This window comes from Antechinus flavipes, chromosome 1 (genome assembly GCF_016432865.1).
Source record: "Antechinus flavipes isolate AdamAnt ecotype Samford, QLD, Australia chromosome 1, AdamAnt_v2, whole genome shotgun sequence".
Taxonomy (NCBI): Eukaryota; Metazoa; Chordata; class Mammalia; order Dasyuromorphia; family Dasyuridae; genus Antechinus; species Antechinus flavipes.
In genome coordinates, this window is record NC_067398.1 from 98,791,980 (window position 1) to 98,810,958 (window position 18,979).

Sequence of the window (18,979 nt, forward strand, 5' to 3'; positions counted from 1 at the left end):
ATTGAGAATACTATCAATCTTCCAGGTCCCCAGACTTGTAAACTTGGGAGTCATGTTTAGTTCTTCTTTTCTCTTTACCTCCCATAACCTATTAGTAGTCACATTTTATTAGCTCTACACTTACAGCATCTTTTGAATCTATCTCTTTCTCGCTATTCATATAGTCACCAACTTACCAGCTCTCATCACCTCTCATCTAGACTATCCCAAAAATCTTTTTCTAATGATCTCTCTAATTTTCAATGCATAATCCACCCACCTGTTAAAAATAATCTTCCTGAAGCAGACAGGCCATGTCATTCCCTATTTAACAATTATCCAGCAATCCTTCATTGCCTCTAAAATAAAATACAATCTGGTTTTAACCAACTTTCTCAGGTTAATTTCAAGTACTCTACGCTCTGAAAAACCACTTTGCTCTTTTTTTTTTTAACACAGTGTTCTAGTTCATAGATCCATTTCTTAGTACATGCTATCCTCCACGTCTGTAATTCACGCTCATCTCACCTCTCTACCTTAGAATCCTTAACATCCTTCAATGCTCAGCTTAGCTGCCATTTCTTAAGGCATAATTTTTTAGCCTTTAAAAAATTATTATTTTTTTTAATGTCAAAGCCCCTTTCAGAAGTTTGGTGAAGGCTGTCAATCACTTCTTAGGAAAATTATTTTAAATATATATATATATATATATATATATATATATATAATATATTAATAATATTGTATCATGTTCTGAATTATTAGTGATCTCTTCTTTTTATTGTGTATTTTCTTAGCAGTTTCTTACATTCAAAGAATTTAGAAGACTGGTTTTTTGCTTTTATCTTTGTGTGCCTAATGCTTAGCCCTATACTTTGCATATAGCAGATACTTAAAAAGGATTTATTGAATAAATTGTCAGATAAGAGAGAGTGGTTGAGGAAAGAAAGAGAACCAGAGACTTGAAGGAAAGTTTGACAGGCAGAGATAGGAAGAGAGGCATGGATAATGTTCATAGGTCAAAGAGAAGGAGAGGAAATTAAGAAACAGCCTATATTTTCATTTGAGTTGAATGTAGTGTGAAGGCAAGTAATAGAAGAAAAATCTGGGAAGGCAGATTAGAGCCAGATTATAGAAGAACATATGTAATTTGGTGATATTGTTAAGTCTGATCCCATGGGTATTGCTGTTTGTGGGATTTTCTTGGCAAAAAACGCTAGAGTGGTTTTCCATTTCCTCCTCCAGTGGATTAAAGCAAACTAGACTAACAGCTAATAAGTGTCAGAGGATAGATTTGAACTAGGGCCTTCTAAATTCAGGCCCAGTGTTATATCCACTGAGCCACCTAATGATATTCTGGACAAAGGCCTTGATTTGCCCAAAGTTACACAGTTAATAAGCATCTGAAATCACATCAACCCCGAGCCCCCTCTCTCTGTCTCTCTGTCTCTGTCTCTCTTTTTCCCTCTATACACACACACACACACACACACACACACACACACACCCCTATATGTGTGTATATACATACATATATATGTGTTAGAAGAGTTTACATTTTTATTCTAGTAGCAATAAGATCTCCAGGAATTGATTGAATAGGAGAGTCAGTCAAAGCTGCTCTCAAAGAAAGTTCTTTATTGACAGTGTATAAAATGTACTTTATTGGAGAAAGTCTTTAGGCAACAATAGACACTCAATTAGAAATCTGTTTCAATAATCCAGGAAAGAGTTTATAAAGGACTAGGATAAAGTGGTAGCTTTTTTGAGGAGAGAAATGTAAAACTTTGGCAATTGATTAAATTTATAAGGCAAGAAAGAAAAGTTAAGTGTAATGTTTAAGTTATAAAACTGGGAGAATGGTGGTGACAGAAATAAGGAAGTTTGGAAGAGGGCAGGGTTAGGGGAAAAGATGATCAGTTCATTTTTGTACATGTTTAATTTATCTTTGGGACATCCAGTTCAAACTATCAGGCAAATAAAGCTCAGCGAAGAGAATAGGACTAGATGGATAGACCTGGGAGTTTTCTGCATAGAGAAAAACCCATGGGAGCTGATACTGTTGCCAAGGAGAATACAGGGAGAAGAGAAATGTTAGTAAAATACTCTTTCTTCAATATCACAGTAATATATTTAGACATGTCTGGTATTTTCATGATTAAAAAAATTCTGATTTTCTCTCTCTCCCTTCAAGTTGTTTTAAAAATGTATTTTTACATTTTATTTTGTCACAAGAAGCATTCATTCAAAAGGCCCACCTTGCAAAGTGTTTACTGAGAAAAAGATAATTGATTCTTAAGCTAGTTCTCAATACAGTCAATACATAACCAACCAGCTGTTGGTAACACTTCTTGTTTATAGTATGGAAAATAAAGCCCAACAATCAGTTAATTGAGCCAATAAACATTTTAGAATTTCCCTTAGTTCCTAGACAATAGCTAAACAATGCATTGAAACTCTTCAGCTAATTACCCCCTAGGTACTAGGCTTTCACTAGGGTCTTCAAAAATACACAAACCACTAGAAAAAAAGCAGGAAGCCATTAGCACTTCATAATTGAAGTCAACAAGAAATCTGTTTATTTTGCTAGACACTAGGCCACCTGCTTTCCCACTATCACCAAGGAAGGATTATATATATATAGCCACTTCCTCTTTCTAGTCAAAATCCACTGGACTGTCTTAGTCTTTCCTTTTCTCTTGCTGTCTTAGAGACTAAAAAATAATTTGAAGGAAAAGCATGTATCTTCTGCTGCTTCAGCTGTTGGTGATCTCAGGTCTGGGAGAGTCTAGGCAAGAAATGCTACAAGACCGGAAGAAGAGAAGTCCGCATCCTTCTCATGCTTCGAGTGATCGGGGTCTTGTAGCACTATCAACAGATGTTTCAGAGGAGGCCCAAGAAAAGCCAGATTTGTTTGTAGCCATACCCCACGTTATAGACCCTGAGCTGACCGAGGCTCCCAGAGAGCAAAGAGAGATGTTATTCAGGTTCATGTATACTTCTGAGAAACAGAAGCCAGAAAGGCATCTGGAAATAAGGGATCCTGCTAGGGAAGCCTTCAAACCTAGGACTCCAGCAAATGCTGAGCCTGACGGCAGAGAAATCGAGAAATCCCATCTCCAAGAAGAAGCACAAAAATTCTGGCACTACTTCTTGTTCAGAAAGAGCTCAGCTTCACAGGAGGTCATCTTGCCCATCAAAAGCAATGAAGTGTACCAGGAGACCTGTAGAACAGTGCCCTTCTCCCAGGTAAGTACTAGAATGAAGTGGAAGATTTTAGAATTGAGTTCATCTGGTCCCCACATGCTTCCCTCTGAGCTCCTAGTTTGGGTCCTCAGTCTTAAACCAAAGTCTCTTTTAAAACAGTGATTATATGTATGTATGTGTGTGTGTGTATGTGTATGTATACATGTTTATAGATAGTACCAGCACTCTATAACTATAAGCTCTACATAAATGAAAATTGTTACTGATAATATTATTTGTTATTAATACTATTCTCTCATCAATTTTCTCAGATATTTTCCAGCCTTATTTAATGCAGGACTAATTGTACAATGATAGAAATGGAGCCAAAATATTAATAATTAGCATTGTTAGAAATGGATTTGATTCCCTGAGCTCTTAGTTTTGGAACTTAGTCATAAATCAAAATCTCTTTTAAAATGACAACTTTGCTGAGACAAAGTATAGGAAATGCTTTTGTAACTATGAAACTATGTAAATGAAAGCCATTACTACTATTATAATTATTCCTTTATCAATTTCCTCAGAAGCTTTCTAGTGTCATCTTTATACATGGCTAATGGTACAAAGTTAGAAATAACAATGGTACCAAAATACTAATAATTAAAATGATTGGAAATAGACTTGACTCTTTCTTTTGTGTCAAGAAGAAAGAAGAAAGGACTTCTATTTGGTAAGAGAGCAGAATACCTCCATACCCCCAAACAGTGCTCCTCATTCATGTTGTGTGAGCTAATTCATGGTTATCATTTCTAGTCTACATTATAAAGATAAAGTCAGTCTATTATCTTCTTCCAATTTGGGTGCCCTTACATTATGAATACTAAATTAAAAATGAGAAGTCTGAGTTACAGATGTGACAGGTTGGGAAGCAAGTTCTCAAAGGCAGAGATGCTGAACTGGAAGCAACACCATGCAGCTTAAAATTTTATAGTCTAGTAATGGTAGCCAATTAAGCAGACAGTATTACAAGGTAATTGACTGTAGAAAGCAGTTAAGCATTCTGCCTGAAAAGACAAGGGTATGTAACAATGACAAGTCAATTATGAAATAATAATGACCACTTTGTTGCCTGTGTACAATTAGAAAAATTGCTCATAAGAAACAGACAGTTGGATTCCCTTCTCAACTCTTATTTTGAATCCATTGCTAATTAAATTAAAATGAAAAGAATCCAATATTTCCATATTTTGAAGGACACATAAGGCCAGATAGACAGGATCGTGTGGGGGCAAAATATTATCATCTCAGTGGGGATTTCCATGTATTTACAACTTCTCTGTCACATGGTGAATTTACAAGCTCTTCAAAATAGAGGAGAATGAAGTTTGTTATGTTTTAAGCTTTAAAATTATGTTATAAATTGGATAATAGAATATTTTTGCTTGGTACCCCCTCAAATAAAAAAAAGTAAATTGTCTCAACACATTCAGTATTTCTGAATGTGTTAAAAAGACAAAGTAGTACATTTCTTTTATATTAACTATCTTTCCAAAGGCTAGGTTTTTTTTTTAATTGTTAACTCAATGGAGAAAGCTATTTTGAGCAATAAAGTGTAAGTATATTTGAAAGCTGACATGAAAGGCTTTTGAGATATGGGTCTTTATTTCTCTGTCTTACATCAAGAGAGTTTTTAAAGCACAGTGAAGCTATTGCTAGCTAGGAGATCTATGTTAAAATGAGTGAAATTAATCAGTAATTGAAACCCATTTGCCTTTTTAGACAATACTACATGATGACTGTGAAAAAGTAGTCATTCAAAACAACTTATGCTTCGGGAAATGTCGGTCTCATCGTCTTTCTGAGGCTACGGCTCATCATCATGCCTTCTGCTCCCATTGTTCACCTACCAAATTCACCACAAAAGAATTATTGTTGAACTGCCCTGGACTCAACCCTGTGATCAAGGTGGTGATGATTGTGGAGGAATGTCAGTGTAAAGTCAAGCAAGATCAAGACGAGGATCATCTTCATTTTGACTCTCATGCATAAAAACACAAATGCAATCAATCTGTTCAAAGATTATTTTGCAAATTTGGAGCCAATACTCCCTCCTCTTAGAAGCCAAAAATGAAATAAACTGGTCTTTAAGGGTGGGCCATCTGTAACAATAGGGAGAAACCACCTATATTTGGCTTTGTCAATTAACTGAATGTTTTGTTTCGTGGAGATGAGGAATTATTTGGTTGGTCTCTAGTTTGGGGTCCTTCTTCCCATCTTAAGTTCTCAGTGTCTTCTTTGAGGAGACTTAGTTTGACTTTATGGGTTTCATATTTCAACCAATGTGATTTTTTGTGATTTGCAGCCCACACATTGTTGCTTGTGTACCAAAAATTATTTGGTATATATTTGTATGTCTCTGTTTACATAGGTTTTGAACCTGGAGTCTTCAGACCATAGATTTCAGGGGGGAAATGAACTTAGTTGGGAAAAATGCATTTTTGTTTTCACTAACTTTTGGTTTTCTTTGTAATCCTAGATGTTTCAATTATGTATTTAAAAACATGATTCTGAGAAGAGATCCATAGGATTCATCAGAAAGAGTCTGACAGAAAATTGAGAACTCTTCATTTTCATTGGTTCATTCCTGTGAATAGGTTATAAGCTCTTAGAGAGTTAGCTCTGTTTTGTTCTTCTCTTTGTATCTCTGGTGCTATCATACAGTAGGCATTTAGTAAATTCTTCTTAAATTTAATCAAATATTCAAATTACTAACTCTAGTTAGTGGCAACTATATGCCTATAGGTAAATAAAGAAAATCAGAGTAAAATTTTGGTTTTTAGAGGCAGCTATGTAGCTCAGTGGATAGAGTTCTTGGACTGGAGTCAGGAAGACCTGAATTCAAATGCACAAATATACTTATTAGGTGTGTTAACCTGGGCAAATAGCTTAACCTCTGTTTGCCTTAATTCTTTGGAGAAGGAAATGGAATACTGCCTCAATATCTTTGCCAAGAAACCCATGGACAATATTGCTATGCTATTTATTATCCATGAGTCATTGAGAGTTAGACAATACTGAACAGCACCACATTTTTGGTTTAGTTAGTAAATGGAATTTCCAGGTTTGGATGAATATTTTCTTCTACTGTAGAAAATCTAAACTGTGAATCATAGTTGTGAAGTGATACAATTATAAGTCATGTAAACCCAATAAAATTGGGAGGGGGCGGGGATGACCAGTGTTGGAATCTGAGGCATGTTGGAAAAATTTGTGACAAATTTTTTAAGCTTCTCATTTTACCATTGTCTAAAATTATTTATTTTGAGATAAAAAAGATCTCAAAATCCTTGAATTCAATTATCACATTTTTACATATAATCAAACTGAGACTCATACAGGTATGATCAGGGTAGTATTTGAACCCCTTTATCCTGATTTTCTGTCCAAAGAGTATTTTTTCCAGTGTCTCAAGTTTATTGGCCCTGTCATATAAACCAGCATTTAAGTTCCAAATTCAGGGATTTTCCAGCAAACCATGCTACTTTTCTGTGCCATTTGTAAAATAGCCCAAAACTATGTACTTAGTGCTATCACCCTGCACAAAAATTTTGGCTTATTACTTTCTTGTTACTTTCATTTTTAATTTTTGCTCTTATCTCCCTCAGTATGTTTTTTTATGATATTGATGGCAACATGTATATATACTCTGTATAATAATTTTTTGCTTTCTATAATATATACTTATTGCACAGTCATTCCCAGAGTACTGACTTTTCTTTGAATTTGAGAATGATTATTTACATTTATATCTTAATGAATTTCTGATATCTTCAATGTGGGTATCTCTTTCATTACTACAAATCACAATGCAATCATGCCTTTTCATCCTTTACAAATTTTTGTCCATGTTCTTCCATGAATACTCCATAGAGTATTATGCAGTGAAGACTTTTTTTTACATTTTTATATTTTGCAAATACTAAAGCAATAGATAACTAGTTCCCTTCCTTTTCCTTTACATGGTTCCTCCATAATATTCCTCACATAACAAATGCACATAGAGCATCACCAGAAATTTGTTGTGGCCTGCTTCTACAGACCATGAATTTTGTCATTGCTTCTTAAAACTCCCTTGATTTCAAATCTTTGAAGAATGCGGTTTTTCTAGGAGCCACAATGAAAAATGGTTTTTGTCTCAGGGAGCAACTTGGGTTTGTGGGAAGCCCTTTGCAATTTATCAAATCCAAAATAACATTTTCTTTCCCTTCTATTTAATCCTCCATCTTCCATGCTTGTTCCAGACATATATTCAGATATTTCAGTTATTACTGATGTACTAACTCAAAGAATTGTCTAACCATATTACTATAAGACACAGTTTGTACAATAGATAGTTTTTCATATATTCATTTTTTCTTTGTAAATTATTAAGCCAACTTTTTTTAATTATGCATGGATCTCATTGACTGTAGTATCCTAGGGCTTGATGGATAATAACAGAATGTCATCACAAACAGGAAAACGAAGCATTCCAACATTATTAGAAACACCTCTCTTTCAATTTTCATCTATGCTTTTTATCACTGACCTCTATCTTGCCTTCATCTCATTTCTCAAAGAAATAATTTGATTATATAGATGTTTTTTGTAGGAATCTCAGGAATTAAACTGGCATAAATTATGATAACTCCCCTAGTATAATGGCTCATCAGTTATGTTTTGTTTTTATTTTTAAATAAATCAGTTTATACTTTTAGCCTATTTACTTTGTAACTGAAAAACTAACAGGTCTTACAGAAGAAACCAGTGCAATCAGACAGAGTATATTTTACAACACATTTGCATAGATATAATACTCACAACATGGCTATACATGTGACATTTATATCTGAAAATATTACACCCTTTGGTGTCCAAAGACAATTTAATTGGCCAAGATGTGATCATAAGGATAAAACTGTTCAGCGTTAATGACCTCCCAGCTGGTCAATATATTTTGGTGCCAAAAGCTATTGACCAGCTGTCCAGTCTTCTATTGACTATGGCTGATGATATGGTCCGTTCTCAGCCAATTGGATCATGCTTTTGGTTTCAAAGACCTCCACTCCTGCTTGCATATGTGTATATCCCTTTCACTAGCCTTGCAGATAGATTTTTTTGTCCCCCAATTTTATGCCATATTTGATTTTTTCTTTTTTAATAGCACATCCTTCACTTGTATTTAAAAATCATAAAATGGTTTAAAAACAAATGCATATTGATTTATTACCAAAAGCAAGATAGTATGGGGGATAACGGATGGATATTAAATACAGTTCTTGCTTTAATGTAGCTTATAGTCTTATGAGGAGATGAAACTAATTTACATAGCTATAATACAAAGAAAAATGGGACAATACAATGGTGAAATTTTGAGTTTAGAAGAAGGATAAATTATTTATGGCTTGTTGAAAATGGTTGCCTTTGAGAAGGTCCTTAAAATATATGTAAAAGGTAAGCATTTTAGGGGAAAAGGGCAATGTGAGCAATCACATAGAGGTTGGAAAGCTCATGGTCCATTTGGGAAATAACAAAGAGAATCCAATTTGGCTACCAGGTAGAATAAATGTAGGGGAATAGCATGAAATACATCTGGAAAGAGAGAGAGCTAAGTGCTAAGCTAAGGAGTTTGACTCTACTTTGTAAGCAGTAGGGAACAATGATATTTTTCAAGCAAGACACAATAGTACTATGCTTCCAACATTAGGGACACACAAGGGAGAAATAGAAGTAGTTTGATCCTAGAAGACCTGAGTTTAATTATTCTGGCCCTAAAAAGTTACATACCAGGTAAATAAAAATAAAAAATGGAAAACATGCCCCATTCCTCTCGTATCCCACTTATTTAAACTATAATTCTCACATCCAAAGCATCATCAAGCATTGGCCTTCAGCATAGACCTGTGCATTAGGAAAGTTAATCTGGTTGCTGTTTAAAGAATGAACTGAAGAAACAAGAGACTATGGTAGAAAGTCAATTAAGAAATTATTACAATACTCTAGATGTGTAGCAATGAGGACCTGAATCGAGTGGTATGAAAATGAGGAAAATATGATAAGCATTAGATATTAGGCAGAGGTTTAATTGATAGGACTTGCTGACTAGTGGAATATGTACACAAGATGTATCAGAATTGACTTTGTAAGTAATAAGTATAGGGAATATACATGGGAGTATATTGTGGAGGTGAAAAGAACAAACCTTAGCAATGGATTGATTATATGGAGTGAGATAGCATGAGGAGTTGAGAATGACTCTAATATTGTAAGTCTGGGTGGTTAAAGAATGGCAATGCCCTCAATAGAAATAGGAAGGTTCAGAGGAGAAGAACATTTTGGAGGAAAGATAATGAGTTTTATTTTGGACATGGTGAGTTTGGGCCACCTGGTAAAGAGACTAGAGAGAGAGAAAGGGAAGAAAAGACATAATTTTGCAGTTTGCTCAGTTAGGGTCATCAGAGAAGGTGTCCTAGAAAAGGAGACATAAACTAAACCTTAAGATGAATAGTATTTTAATAGGTAATCATAGGGAGGAGGGGGAAAGTGTTTTAAGTATAGGAAACAGCATAAAGAAAAGGATGGAGAAAGGAAAACATAAAGTGTGTGATATATTAGTTTGGTTGAAATAAAGGGTTTATATATTGAGCAGTAGAGGGATAAAGTTGGGAAAATAGCTAGGAATCTGATTGTAAAAGTCTTCAATGAAAAAGATATGTGTCATTTGAACCTTACCTTGTACAGAGGTATAATGGTAATTGTCTAACGACCATCTATGGGGCCGGGGTTGGGGGGAGGGGGAAGGATGTAAGCAGGATGAACTTTTAAGATCAATCTGCACTATAAACACTTCTTAAATCTAGAAAATCTATAAAACAGTGTCAAGTCCAAGGTTTAAATGTTCACAGTAAGCCAATTTAAGCTGGCTCCAACACATTCTTGCCTATAGGGAATGGAGAGCCATGGTAGATTCTTGAGCAGACAAATGACTAATGAAAATGTAGGTTTAGGGAAATGAATTGGCAGTGATTTGCTGTGGCGATTAGAGAGGGGTAAGGCTAAAGCCAATTGGGAGGCTAAATTTTTTAAACATACAGTAGTGCTGAGGTAGGTAGTTAAGCTTTTTCTCATTTAGAACCTTAAGGTTAAGTGGAATAGCTGAGTAATAAAACCTTAAATAAAGAAATGATCTGTTAACCTGCAATTCTTGTTCGCCAAAGGTGTGCCTCTCTAAATGTATCGCCACTCATCTACCCTTCTTCCCTGAGGGGGCCAGAGCTTTTCATTCCTTTGATTTTTCTCTTTCTTTCCTCTGACAGGAATAAGCTGCCGATGATGCATTCATTGGTAGGAACATGAGCTAATATCCTTTGAGGGAGTATTGCCCTTCCCTTTGTACTAGACCATGGAAAGATCTGTTCTTTACCCAACCTCCAAAGAACAAGAATTTCCAGTAAGTCCTATTTATTTTTACTCATCATTACATCACTTTAAGAAATCCTGAATTCTGCCCCTCCTTCAGGCAGAAAACAGGGGACAAGCAGGTTCTAGTGTTGATCCCTAAGTTACATCTGGGCCCACATTCTCCCTTCTCACATTCCCATTTCCCACAGAGAGATGCTCTGAAAGAGAAAGGATTTGGTTCCATGGCCTTTATTTTACTAACTGATATCCCAGAACAGGAATGAGTAACAATCCATACTTTGGGGGAGACAATGAGATGATGGGAATAATAATAATTATTATTAATACTATTACAGAATTTGTATTTATATGGAGCTTTACAAGGCATAACATTTTACTCACAGAAATCTGGAAGGCAGGGTTCCGTTCTTAGCATCAGGTGGCAAGGATATAGTATTGAAGAAGGTTTCAAATGCAAGGATGTCAGAAACAAGTAATTCCATGTGTTCATTCACTCAATCATTTCCAAATATGGTTGTGGCTTCTAGTTTGCTTGCTGACGAAATTATTCAGTGGAAAAAGTTGATTTTGTTGTCCCTTTGCCCTGTTTTCAAACCTGTCCTGTTTCTCCTTGCTCCTTCTAGTTCAATGTCCTTACAACGGCTCTAGTTGTACTTTTCTTGACTTTCTTCCCTACTAACCCAAACCTACCTCTTTTGTTTTCCAAATCATTCAAGATTGTCTGCTAAACAGTGAGTCAACCTGATATATAATGATGTTACTCTTCCTCAATTAATATATTTAAAAGGAGCTGGAATATTTAAAATGAGTGGTGGAAATTTTATGCAACATGGCAGGCTAGTGGAGAAGATATTTTGGGAAACAGATGGCACTTCTGACACTCCTCAAATCATATTTTGTAGATAGACAGGCTAGGACAAGCCTAGGGTGGATTTCACAAAAGATGAAAGGCCTGGTTTTCATTTTGCAAGGAAGAAGACACTCATTCCATTTGGCTCTCACACAGGCTAAGGTAAAACAGACAGGTCATACAGCTTTCCTAGGGATCTCCCACGCATTCTTTAACTATGAGAAGGGTAAAATGTCCTTCCTTCCCATTGGACAACATCAAAGAAAACCATCCTGTCTCATTCTTACAATCCAAATTCCAATGATTATTATGAGTGAAGAGAAAACACATCATTAACAATAAAAAAGGTTTGTGGAATAAGGTTTATCCCAGGAGTCAGTGATCAGTATCCTCCTGCCATAATTAAAGAGTTAAAATTGGAGCACAGCTTCATGCTTTAGGGGAGCTGTAAGAAATAAGAATCATGGGAGTTGTAGTGCAACACTTCTGTTGGCTTTCTAATATTGTCCTCATAAAATGGCATCAGCTGCTGCTACACATGGTCTGATTTTAGCATGCTGATTTAATATTTACAGGGTGCCAATAAAAGATTTTCATGATGACAGCTGGTGGCTCCCATGACAATTCATAAACAACAACACAACACAGTGCCCAGGATGCTCTAGGAAAGGGTCTGTCATAGAATATTTTTTCATAAGCCATGCAGACACACGGATTGTTTCCTGGCTACAGGTTTTCCCTTCTCCCCTAAACCTGGTTTCTACAATGCTTTCCTACTTGCATGCATAATCCCTGGCTGCCATAAATCCCTAGGTTCTTCATAGAACAGAAAATGGGAAAGGAGCAGAAGAGAAAACAATCAGTCTGTTTGCAGGGAGAGGGCTAAGCTTAAGACTGGCATCTGTGGGAAATTACTGCAGTGACAATGAACAAATCTACTTTATTCCACACTATTAGTCAAGGAGGAGAAAACAGAAATTCTGTGTATTGGGGAATAGAAAGTCAAGACATTGAAAAAATCTAAATAGCCATTCTTGTCTCAGAGGAAGTAGAGTCTTTTTCCCATGGGCCTAACTGGATTGTATCTTTATGTCAGAGAATTTTAGATCTGGAAGGACTCTTAGAGATAATTTCTTTAAATATTCTTGGTTTGTGACTCCTCCTCCTCCACTTTATATACAGATGGAGGGATAGGGAAGGGCTCTGTCCCAGCTGACACACTGAAGACCAGAATCCAGGTTTTTTGGTCCCGGGCTCAGTCCCCTTTCTCCAGACCACACTGTGTCTACATTCATTGCTGCTTTTGTCTTCCAGGGCACTTTGTCTCTTTGTTCTCCACAAATATTCTCAGAAATCGGTTTAGATTTGTTGTTATCACTATTGTTAGAGTCAGTCGAATTTAGGGTGTTGAACTTGGAGTCCAGGAGATATGAGTTCAAATCTTACTTCAGACACTTAGAAGCCATCTGACCCTGAGTCATTTAGAATTCAGTCATTTATGAACTTCACCTTCTCATCTGTAAAAATTGAATAGTTATAGCACCTACCTCACAGGTAGAAATTATATATATATATAAAAATAAATGAAAGCAGTTAATGCATTGACATACATAGATGCACACAATACACGCACACACATAATACATGCATGCAAAACACACATACATGTACATGTGCATCTTGTGCATACACATGTGTATGTAATATAGTTGCATTCCATGGATATACATACATGTACAATACACATGCATGCATGTATAAGTGTGTGCTTACATATGCATCTATATGTGTGTATGCATATATAGAAATATATACATATCAAAATATATATGAATATATGTAGAATACAGATATACATACATACACACATACACGTGTGTTTGTGTGTATACACCAAGCAAGGCAATAGCTTCTAGTTTTGGAACCAGGTGACGTCAAAGGAAATTCATGGTGGCCTGTATTTGTCCATGTGTTATTCGTTTGGGGATAATATTACTTATGTGCCCCCCAAGAGGGTAAGGTGAATTAGTACATTTGGAAACTAGCAGAAGTTAATTTGCTAAAGTGCTTTCGAATCATAAAACACAGCAATAAGTGCGGTGATTATTTCCTCTGGCACCTGGGTTTTTCTTGAAGTACACGTGCTGCCCTCTGAGGTTATTTTGCTCCCTTAGCAAACATTATCTCCACATGAGTGATGTGGGCTGTCTCAGTGGTTGTTCTTCCTTTCCATATCTTTTGCTCGCTCAGATCACTCTCCTATTGCCTTCCCTTTTGTGATAACTCAGCCAGGCTTGCCAATTCTTTTCTACTTACTGCCTGTTGGCCTCTTTAGTAGTTTTCCCCAATATCTACTTTGTGCTGCAGCCTTTGCCACATGATTCTGCTCCTTACTAAGGGGTCAGAGCAGAAAGGGCCTCTTCTCACACATTTTTTGGCATATAAGACTTTAGACTGGACCAATTCAGTCCATTATCAATGGAAGTTTTTTGATTTTTCATATAACAATATATAAAAATTATTTGATATAAAGAAAAACATATAGGATATTATTATTAGAATATATCTATATCTACATAATACTACATAGAACTTTATTTGATTTTCACATACCAATATATAGAACCTACTAAATGCAAAGTGCTTTACAATAATAATCTCATTATATCATCCCAACCCAGTGAGGTAGGTGCTATTATTATCTTCATTTCACAGATAAGACAATTGAGGCTAACAAAAAGAGTCCAATGACTTTCCCAGAGTCACACAGCTAATAAGGATCTGAGCCCAAATTTGAACTCTGGTCTCTTTTACTCTAAGCTTAGCACTCTTATCTGTTATGGCATTTAGTTTCCTCTGACACTGGGGAGTGATATTTCCTTTTTTTATATTTCTTTAGAGTACTTTGGATCTTTTCCTTTACCTTATCATACTCTAGCTTGTAATGTGAATGTGTACTTCATATTTCCTTTAGTGGATATAAGTCTCTAGAAAGCAGGTAGAATGTTATCCTTCATCTTTGTATTCTCACTGTCTCATATAGTTACTTGTACATGGTAGGCCATTAATAAATGTTTGTTAAATTGATTTTTTTGGATTTTAAAATTCTTCCTACATAATTATCCTTTTCCTGACTTTCCAGTCTTCCTAATCTTCATACATAATTTGGTCTGTTGCTACCTTTCCAGTCTTTTTACATCTTATTCTCCTTTGCAGATTCTGCTATTGAGTCTATTAGCCTCTTTGCTATTCCTCGATCAACTGATGACAGTCTCAACTTAGAATATTTTCATCACCTAAGCCCATGTGATTGGAAAACTCTTCCTCTTTTCTGCTATCATCCTTGGCTTCCTTCAAGTGTCTCTTCTGTGGAGACTTTATAACTCTTCCTCAATTTTAGTGCCTTCCATCTGTTAATTATTCCTAGTTTGTCCTGTATATATCATTTTGCTACATAGTTGTTCTCATGTTGTCTCCCCCATGAGACTGGAAAGTTCTTGAAAGCTAGAATTCTACTTTTCCGTTCTTTCTATCTCCTTCCTTAGTGCAGTGCCTGGAACATAATAGGCACTTAATAACTTCTGCTTAACTGAATGAACTGAATGATCTTTTTTTTTTTTTCCTGTCCCATTCTCACAGATTTGAGTTAAGGATAATTCTCTCTTGTATTATCAAAATAGATTCTACCTGTTTATTTCTTTAAAAAAAAAAAAAGGCTTCACATGTGCCTTGAAGTTCTGTCTTTTCTCATTAAAAAACTGCAATCATTATCTTATTCAATACTCTGTCCTGATCCCTATACTTCAAAGTGATTTATTCATTCATTAGAGTGTAGATTGCGTGGTATATAGGAAAGAACACTGAATTTGGAGTCAGATGACCTGAGTTATTTGAATCCTGCTTCAGACCCCTATAGGTGACCTTAGGCAAGTCACTTAACCTAGTTCGCTTGTTTCTTTACCTATCAAATGGGGGAGAAAGCACATACCTGAGGGGATTATTTCAAGGATTAAATCACATGTGTATAAAGTATTTTGCAGACCAGCTACTACTAACCTAACAGTAAATGACATAATGAATATAAATTGCTTGGCAATCATTAAAAGTGCTGTATAAACTTCACTTATTAATTAATCTAAGCTCCACTCAGTTGTTAGTAATTTCCCTAAATTGTAGGTTTGTCCATATCCCTTTCCTTCTTCTCCTTCCTCTATAAACTACAATGGCTCTCAAATACTCTCAAGATCAATCTCCTTTTGAGTAGGAATTGTTTCATTTTCACCACCTAACACAGTGCTTTACACACAGTAAGAGATTAATATCTGTTAATTGCTTAGCATTTAAGTCTTTAAAACCTGACCCCTTCCCTGCTTTCCAGTCTTCATATGCTTTCTTTCCTTCTATATACCCAGCCACAATAGTACCCTTGATGATTTCCTTGAACATATTTCATCTCCTTTCTCTTACCCTTTGCATTTATTGTCCCTTGTATCAGAAAATGGATCTGTGGTCTTACCTCTATCTCTTAACTTCTGTCTTCCTTCAGGACTGAGCTCAAATTCAACCTTCTGCATAAAGTTTTCCCCAGTCCTTTCAAAGCTAGAGCCATCTCCACTAAGAGTACCTGTCATCTACTTTCTCTCTCTCTTCAATGTATGCAATTATTTACATATTGTCTTCTCCATTGGAAGATGAGATCTTTGAAGGTAGGGATCGTTATTTATCTTTCTTTGCATCCTCATTACTTAGACCTGTGCCTGGGACATAGTAGGAAATTAATTAATGCTTATTGATATCTTCTTTTTTATTACTTAGAGATTTATGATTTCATCAGTTTGGATATTCCTTTCATTGATGGAGAAAGCTATCCTATGCTTTAAGAGATAGTCTTCATAATTGCTAAGGAAAATATTCTACATTTGGTGTCTGAGCTTCCAATCTTTTCCATACTTAATTCTTCAGACAGTGGATAAACACTCTATTACTGAACCTGGGAGAAATCTACCAAAAACTTGTGCTACATTGACATACCCTTTTGAGAATTCAGATTCTCCTCTATACTAATGTAAAGATTTAGAGACCAACTTTAATAGAAGCATTTCACTTTTAGTCTTCTAGGGCAGCCCCTTGTAGTCTAAACATAATCTGTCAGTCTGCCCTTAATCTAATTTATGAAGCAAACTATTTCATCTTAGAAAGATAAAGTGATTGATTAGAATGCTTCATTTTCACCTATTTCCCCTGGAGATTTATCAATTTATTTATTAAGATCTGATAAAGCTGTATCCATTTGACTGTACTCAAAAATCTAGAAATTAATATTTGCTTGTTTTTAAATTCTCTTTTCCATTTCACCTACTAGCAAAGGACCACTGTTAGACGAATGAGTAGAAAGTTTGAGGGGTAGAGTGTCCTTTTTTCCAATGGAAATCCCTTTTCAGTCACTAATTCATACACTGGAACTTTTGAAACTGCACCACTTCTGAAATCCCAAACTCTAAAATTTCCTACTTTGGTATTAGAGTGTCCAAATGTTCTGTGTGCTACTCAATATCTCTTTGACTGCAGGCAAGTCGCTTTACCTACATGGCATAGGTATTTATGATTTGAAAATGAATGGATTTGAACAGATGGCTTTTGAAATTCATTCTAGCTCTAAATCTATGGTCCTATGAGCTATCTTTCCACATTTATCAGTCCCTTCATTGCTAGTGAAACTTATTTTTCCATCATTTCGAGTTCCAATTTATTGTCCCCCTGCAGATTACTGGGCCACTGGCTCCTATTCTGAGCCTCTACCAGGTGGCTCTACAGTCAACAATTTCCCATTTTCTCTCCCATGAGTATATAAGTTCCTTAAGAAGTATTCTTCTTCTTCTTCTTCTTTGAATCCTCAGCTCTTACTACAGTAGTACACAAAAAGCATTGAATAGCTGTTTTGTTGATTCATTTTTACTAACAGCATTGATTCTCTGCCTTCCTCCCAGGTAGATGATCTACCATGCCAATGCTAGACTTTGGATAAGCTCCACCATACTTTCCATGGCAACCAATCAATATTGATTAAACTCTGGATTGCCTTGATGTTAGAAAACAGCAATAAACCAATTTCTCTCCAAACACCATCCAGGAGCACAGTAATTAAATGAATTTCTGGTTTGGAGCATAGGTTAAAGTTCCTCATTTAATTTATCAAAAATCAGAGTAGGAGGAAGTAGAAAACAATCTCGATTGCTCTTATTTTTACTATTTCCAGGTAAATATTAATTTATTAATAATCAGTTTGCAGTGAATCACAGCCATCTTGAAATAGAAGAGAAATTTGGAAAAGTATGTATGTTGAGAGACATATTCCTCTCCTGTTTGGAGGGTTTTTTTTTTTTTAACATTTCTAATCATTATCTAACCTTACTTATTGAATACATTTGATAAAACCCAAGACAAATATTATAAATAGGAAAGCTCCTTAAATAATTAATTTATGTATGAGACCGGGGAGTATACAATGAAATGAATACTGGACTTCTGGTCAAAAGACATAGATCAAATCTCTGTCCTGCTTTCAGTTTCTCCTTCAGTAAATGGGAGGTTGAGAGGAATATAAACACATGCACTAATTCAGAGGGTGCTTGTGAGTGAACATTCATTGGAAGTCAGATATTAGTGATTCTCCATTTTTGCCATAAAGTAGATTTTTCACCTTGCATAGGCTGAGATAAAAAAGCTATATAAACTTCTTTAAAGAGAACCTCTCTACAAATTGTCTCTCCTAATTCTTACAATCTGCCCTTTGTTTATTATTTTATTTTTTTTCTTTTAAAGCAAACTAAACTACTAATTCCCAGTTGCATAGTTTCATATATTTAGAATTGGGAGAAACTTCATGAATCATTTAATTAAGATGAGACCGAAACTTAGAGAGATTAAGTTACTTCTCCATCATATAAGTCATAGAGCCACCACTTTGTGAACTGTGTTAGGATCTTATTATGAAAGTCAAAGTCTTTCCAACAAAATGGAGTCTTTGAACAGGGTTATGTATGAATAAGAGAGCTGAAAAATCAGTTTAGAATGTAACCAAACTCAGATCCAATCCATCCATCCAGCATTCAAATATTTACTGACTTCCTCCTATATGTGTTGCTTCCACTACTTGCGTGTAAGCTAGAGGATAGGGATTTTCTATTTATTTCCCCAGTGCTTAGCACAGTCTGAAACACTTATTGTTTAGTTGTTTTCAGGCCTCTCTGCCTCTCTGTGACCCTATTCAGGGTTTTCTTGCCAAAGATACAGGAGTGGTTTGCCATTTCCTTCTCCAGCTCACTTTATTGATGAGGAAACTGAGGCAAACGGGGTTAATTGACTTACCCAGGGTCACACAACAAAGCAACAAGTGCTTAACAAATGCTTCCTTCCTGCCCACCCCTATTCCACACCAGCCAAGATTCTCTGCTAAGCATAGTACATACAATCCTTGGCCACACAAGAGTTTTTAATTTA

General features: G+C 35.6%; 1 protein-coding gene across 1 annotated transcript; it reads left to right on the top strand.

Moving 5' to 3' along the window:
• Positions 1-2,718: 2,718 nt before the first annotated feature.
• On the top strand, positions 2,719-5,217 carry CER1 (cerberus 1, DAN family BMP antagonist). The gene is made up of 2 exons (XM_051970814.1): positions 2,719-3,228; positions 4,948-5,217. The coding sequence occupies exons 1-2, from the start codon at positions 2,719-2,721 to the stop codon at positions 5,215-5,217; spliced, it is 780 nt and encodes a 259-aa protein (XP_051826774.1).
• The last annotated feature ends 13,762 nt before the right edge of the window (positions 5,218-18,979 follow it).

What these genes read in the sequence shown, in the direction of transcription:
- CER1 (XM_051970814.1), top strand. Translation starts at nt 2,719, where the DNA reads ATGTATCTTCTGCTGCTTCAGCTGTTGGTGATCTCAGGTCTGGGAGAG. An exon ending in GAACAGTGCCCTTCTCCCAG is followed by an intron (nt 3,229 to 4,947) that starts GTAAGTACTAGA and finishes TTGCCTTTTTAG; the next exon opens with ACAATACTACATGATGACTG.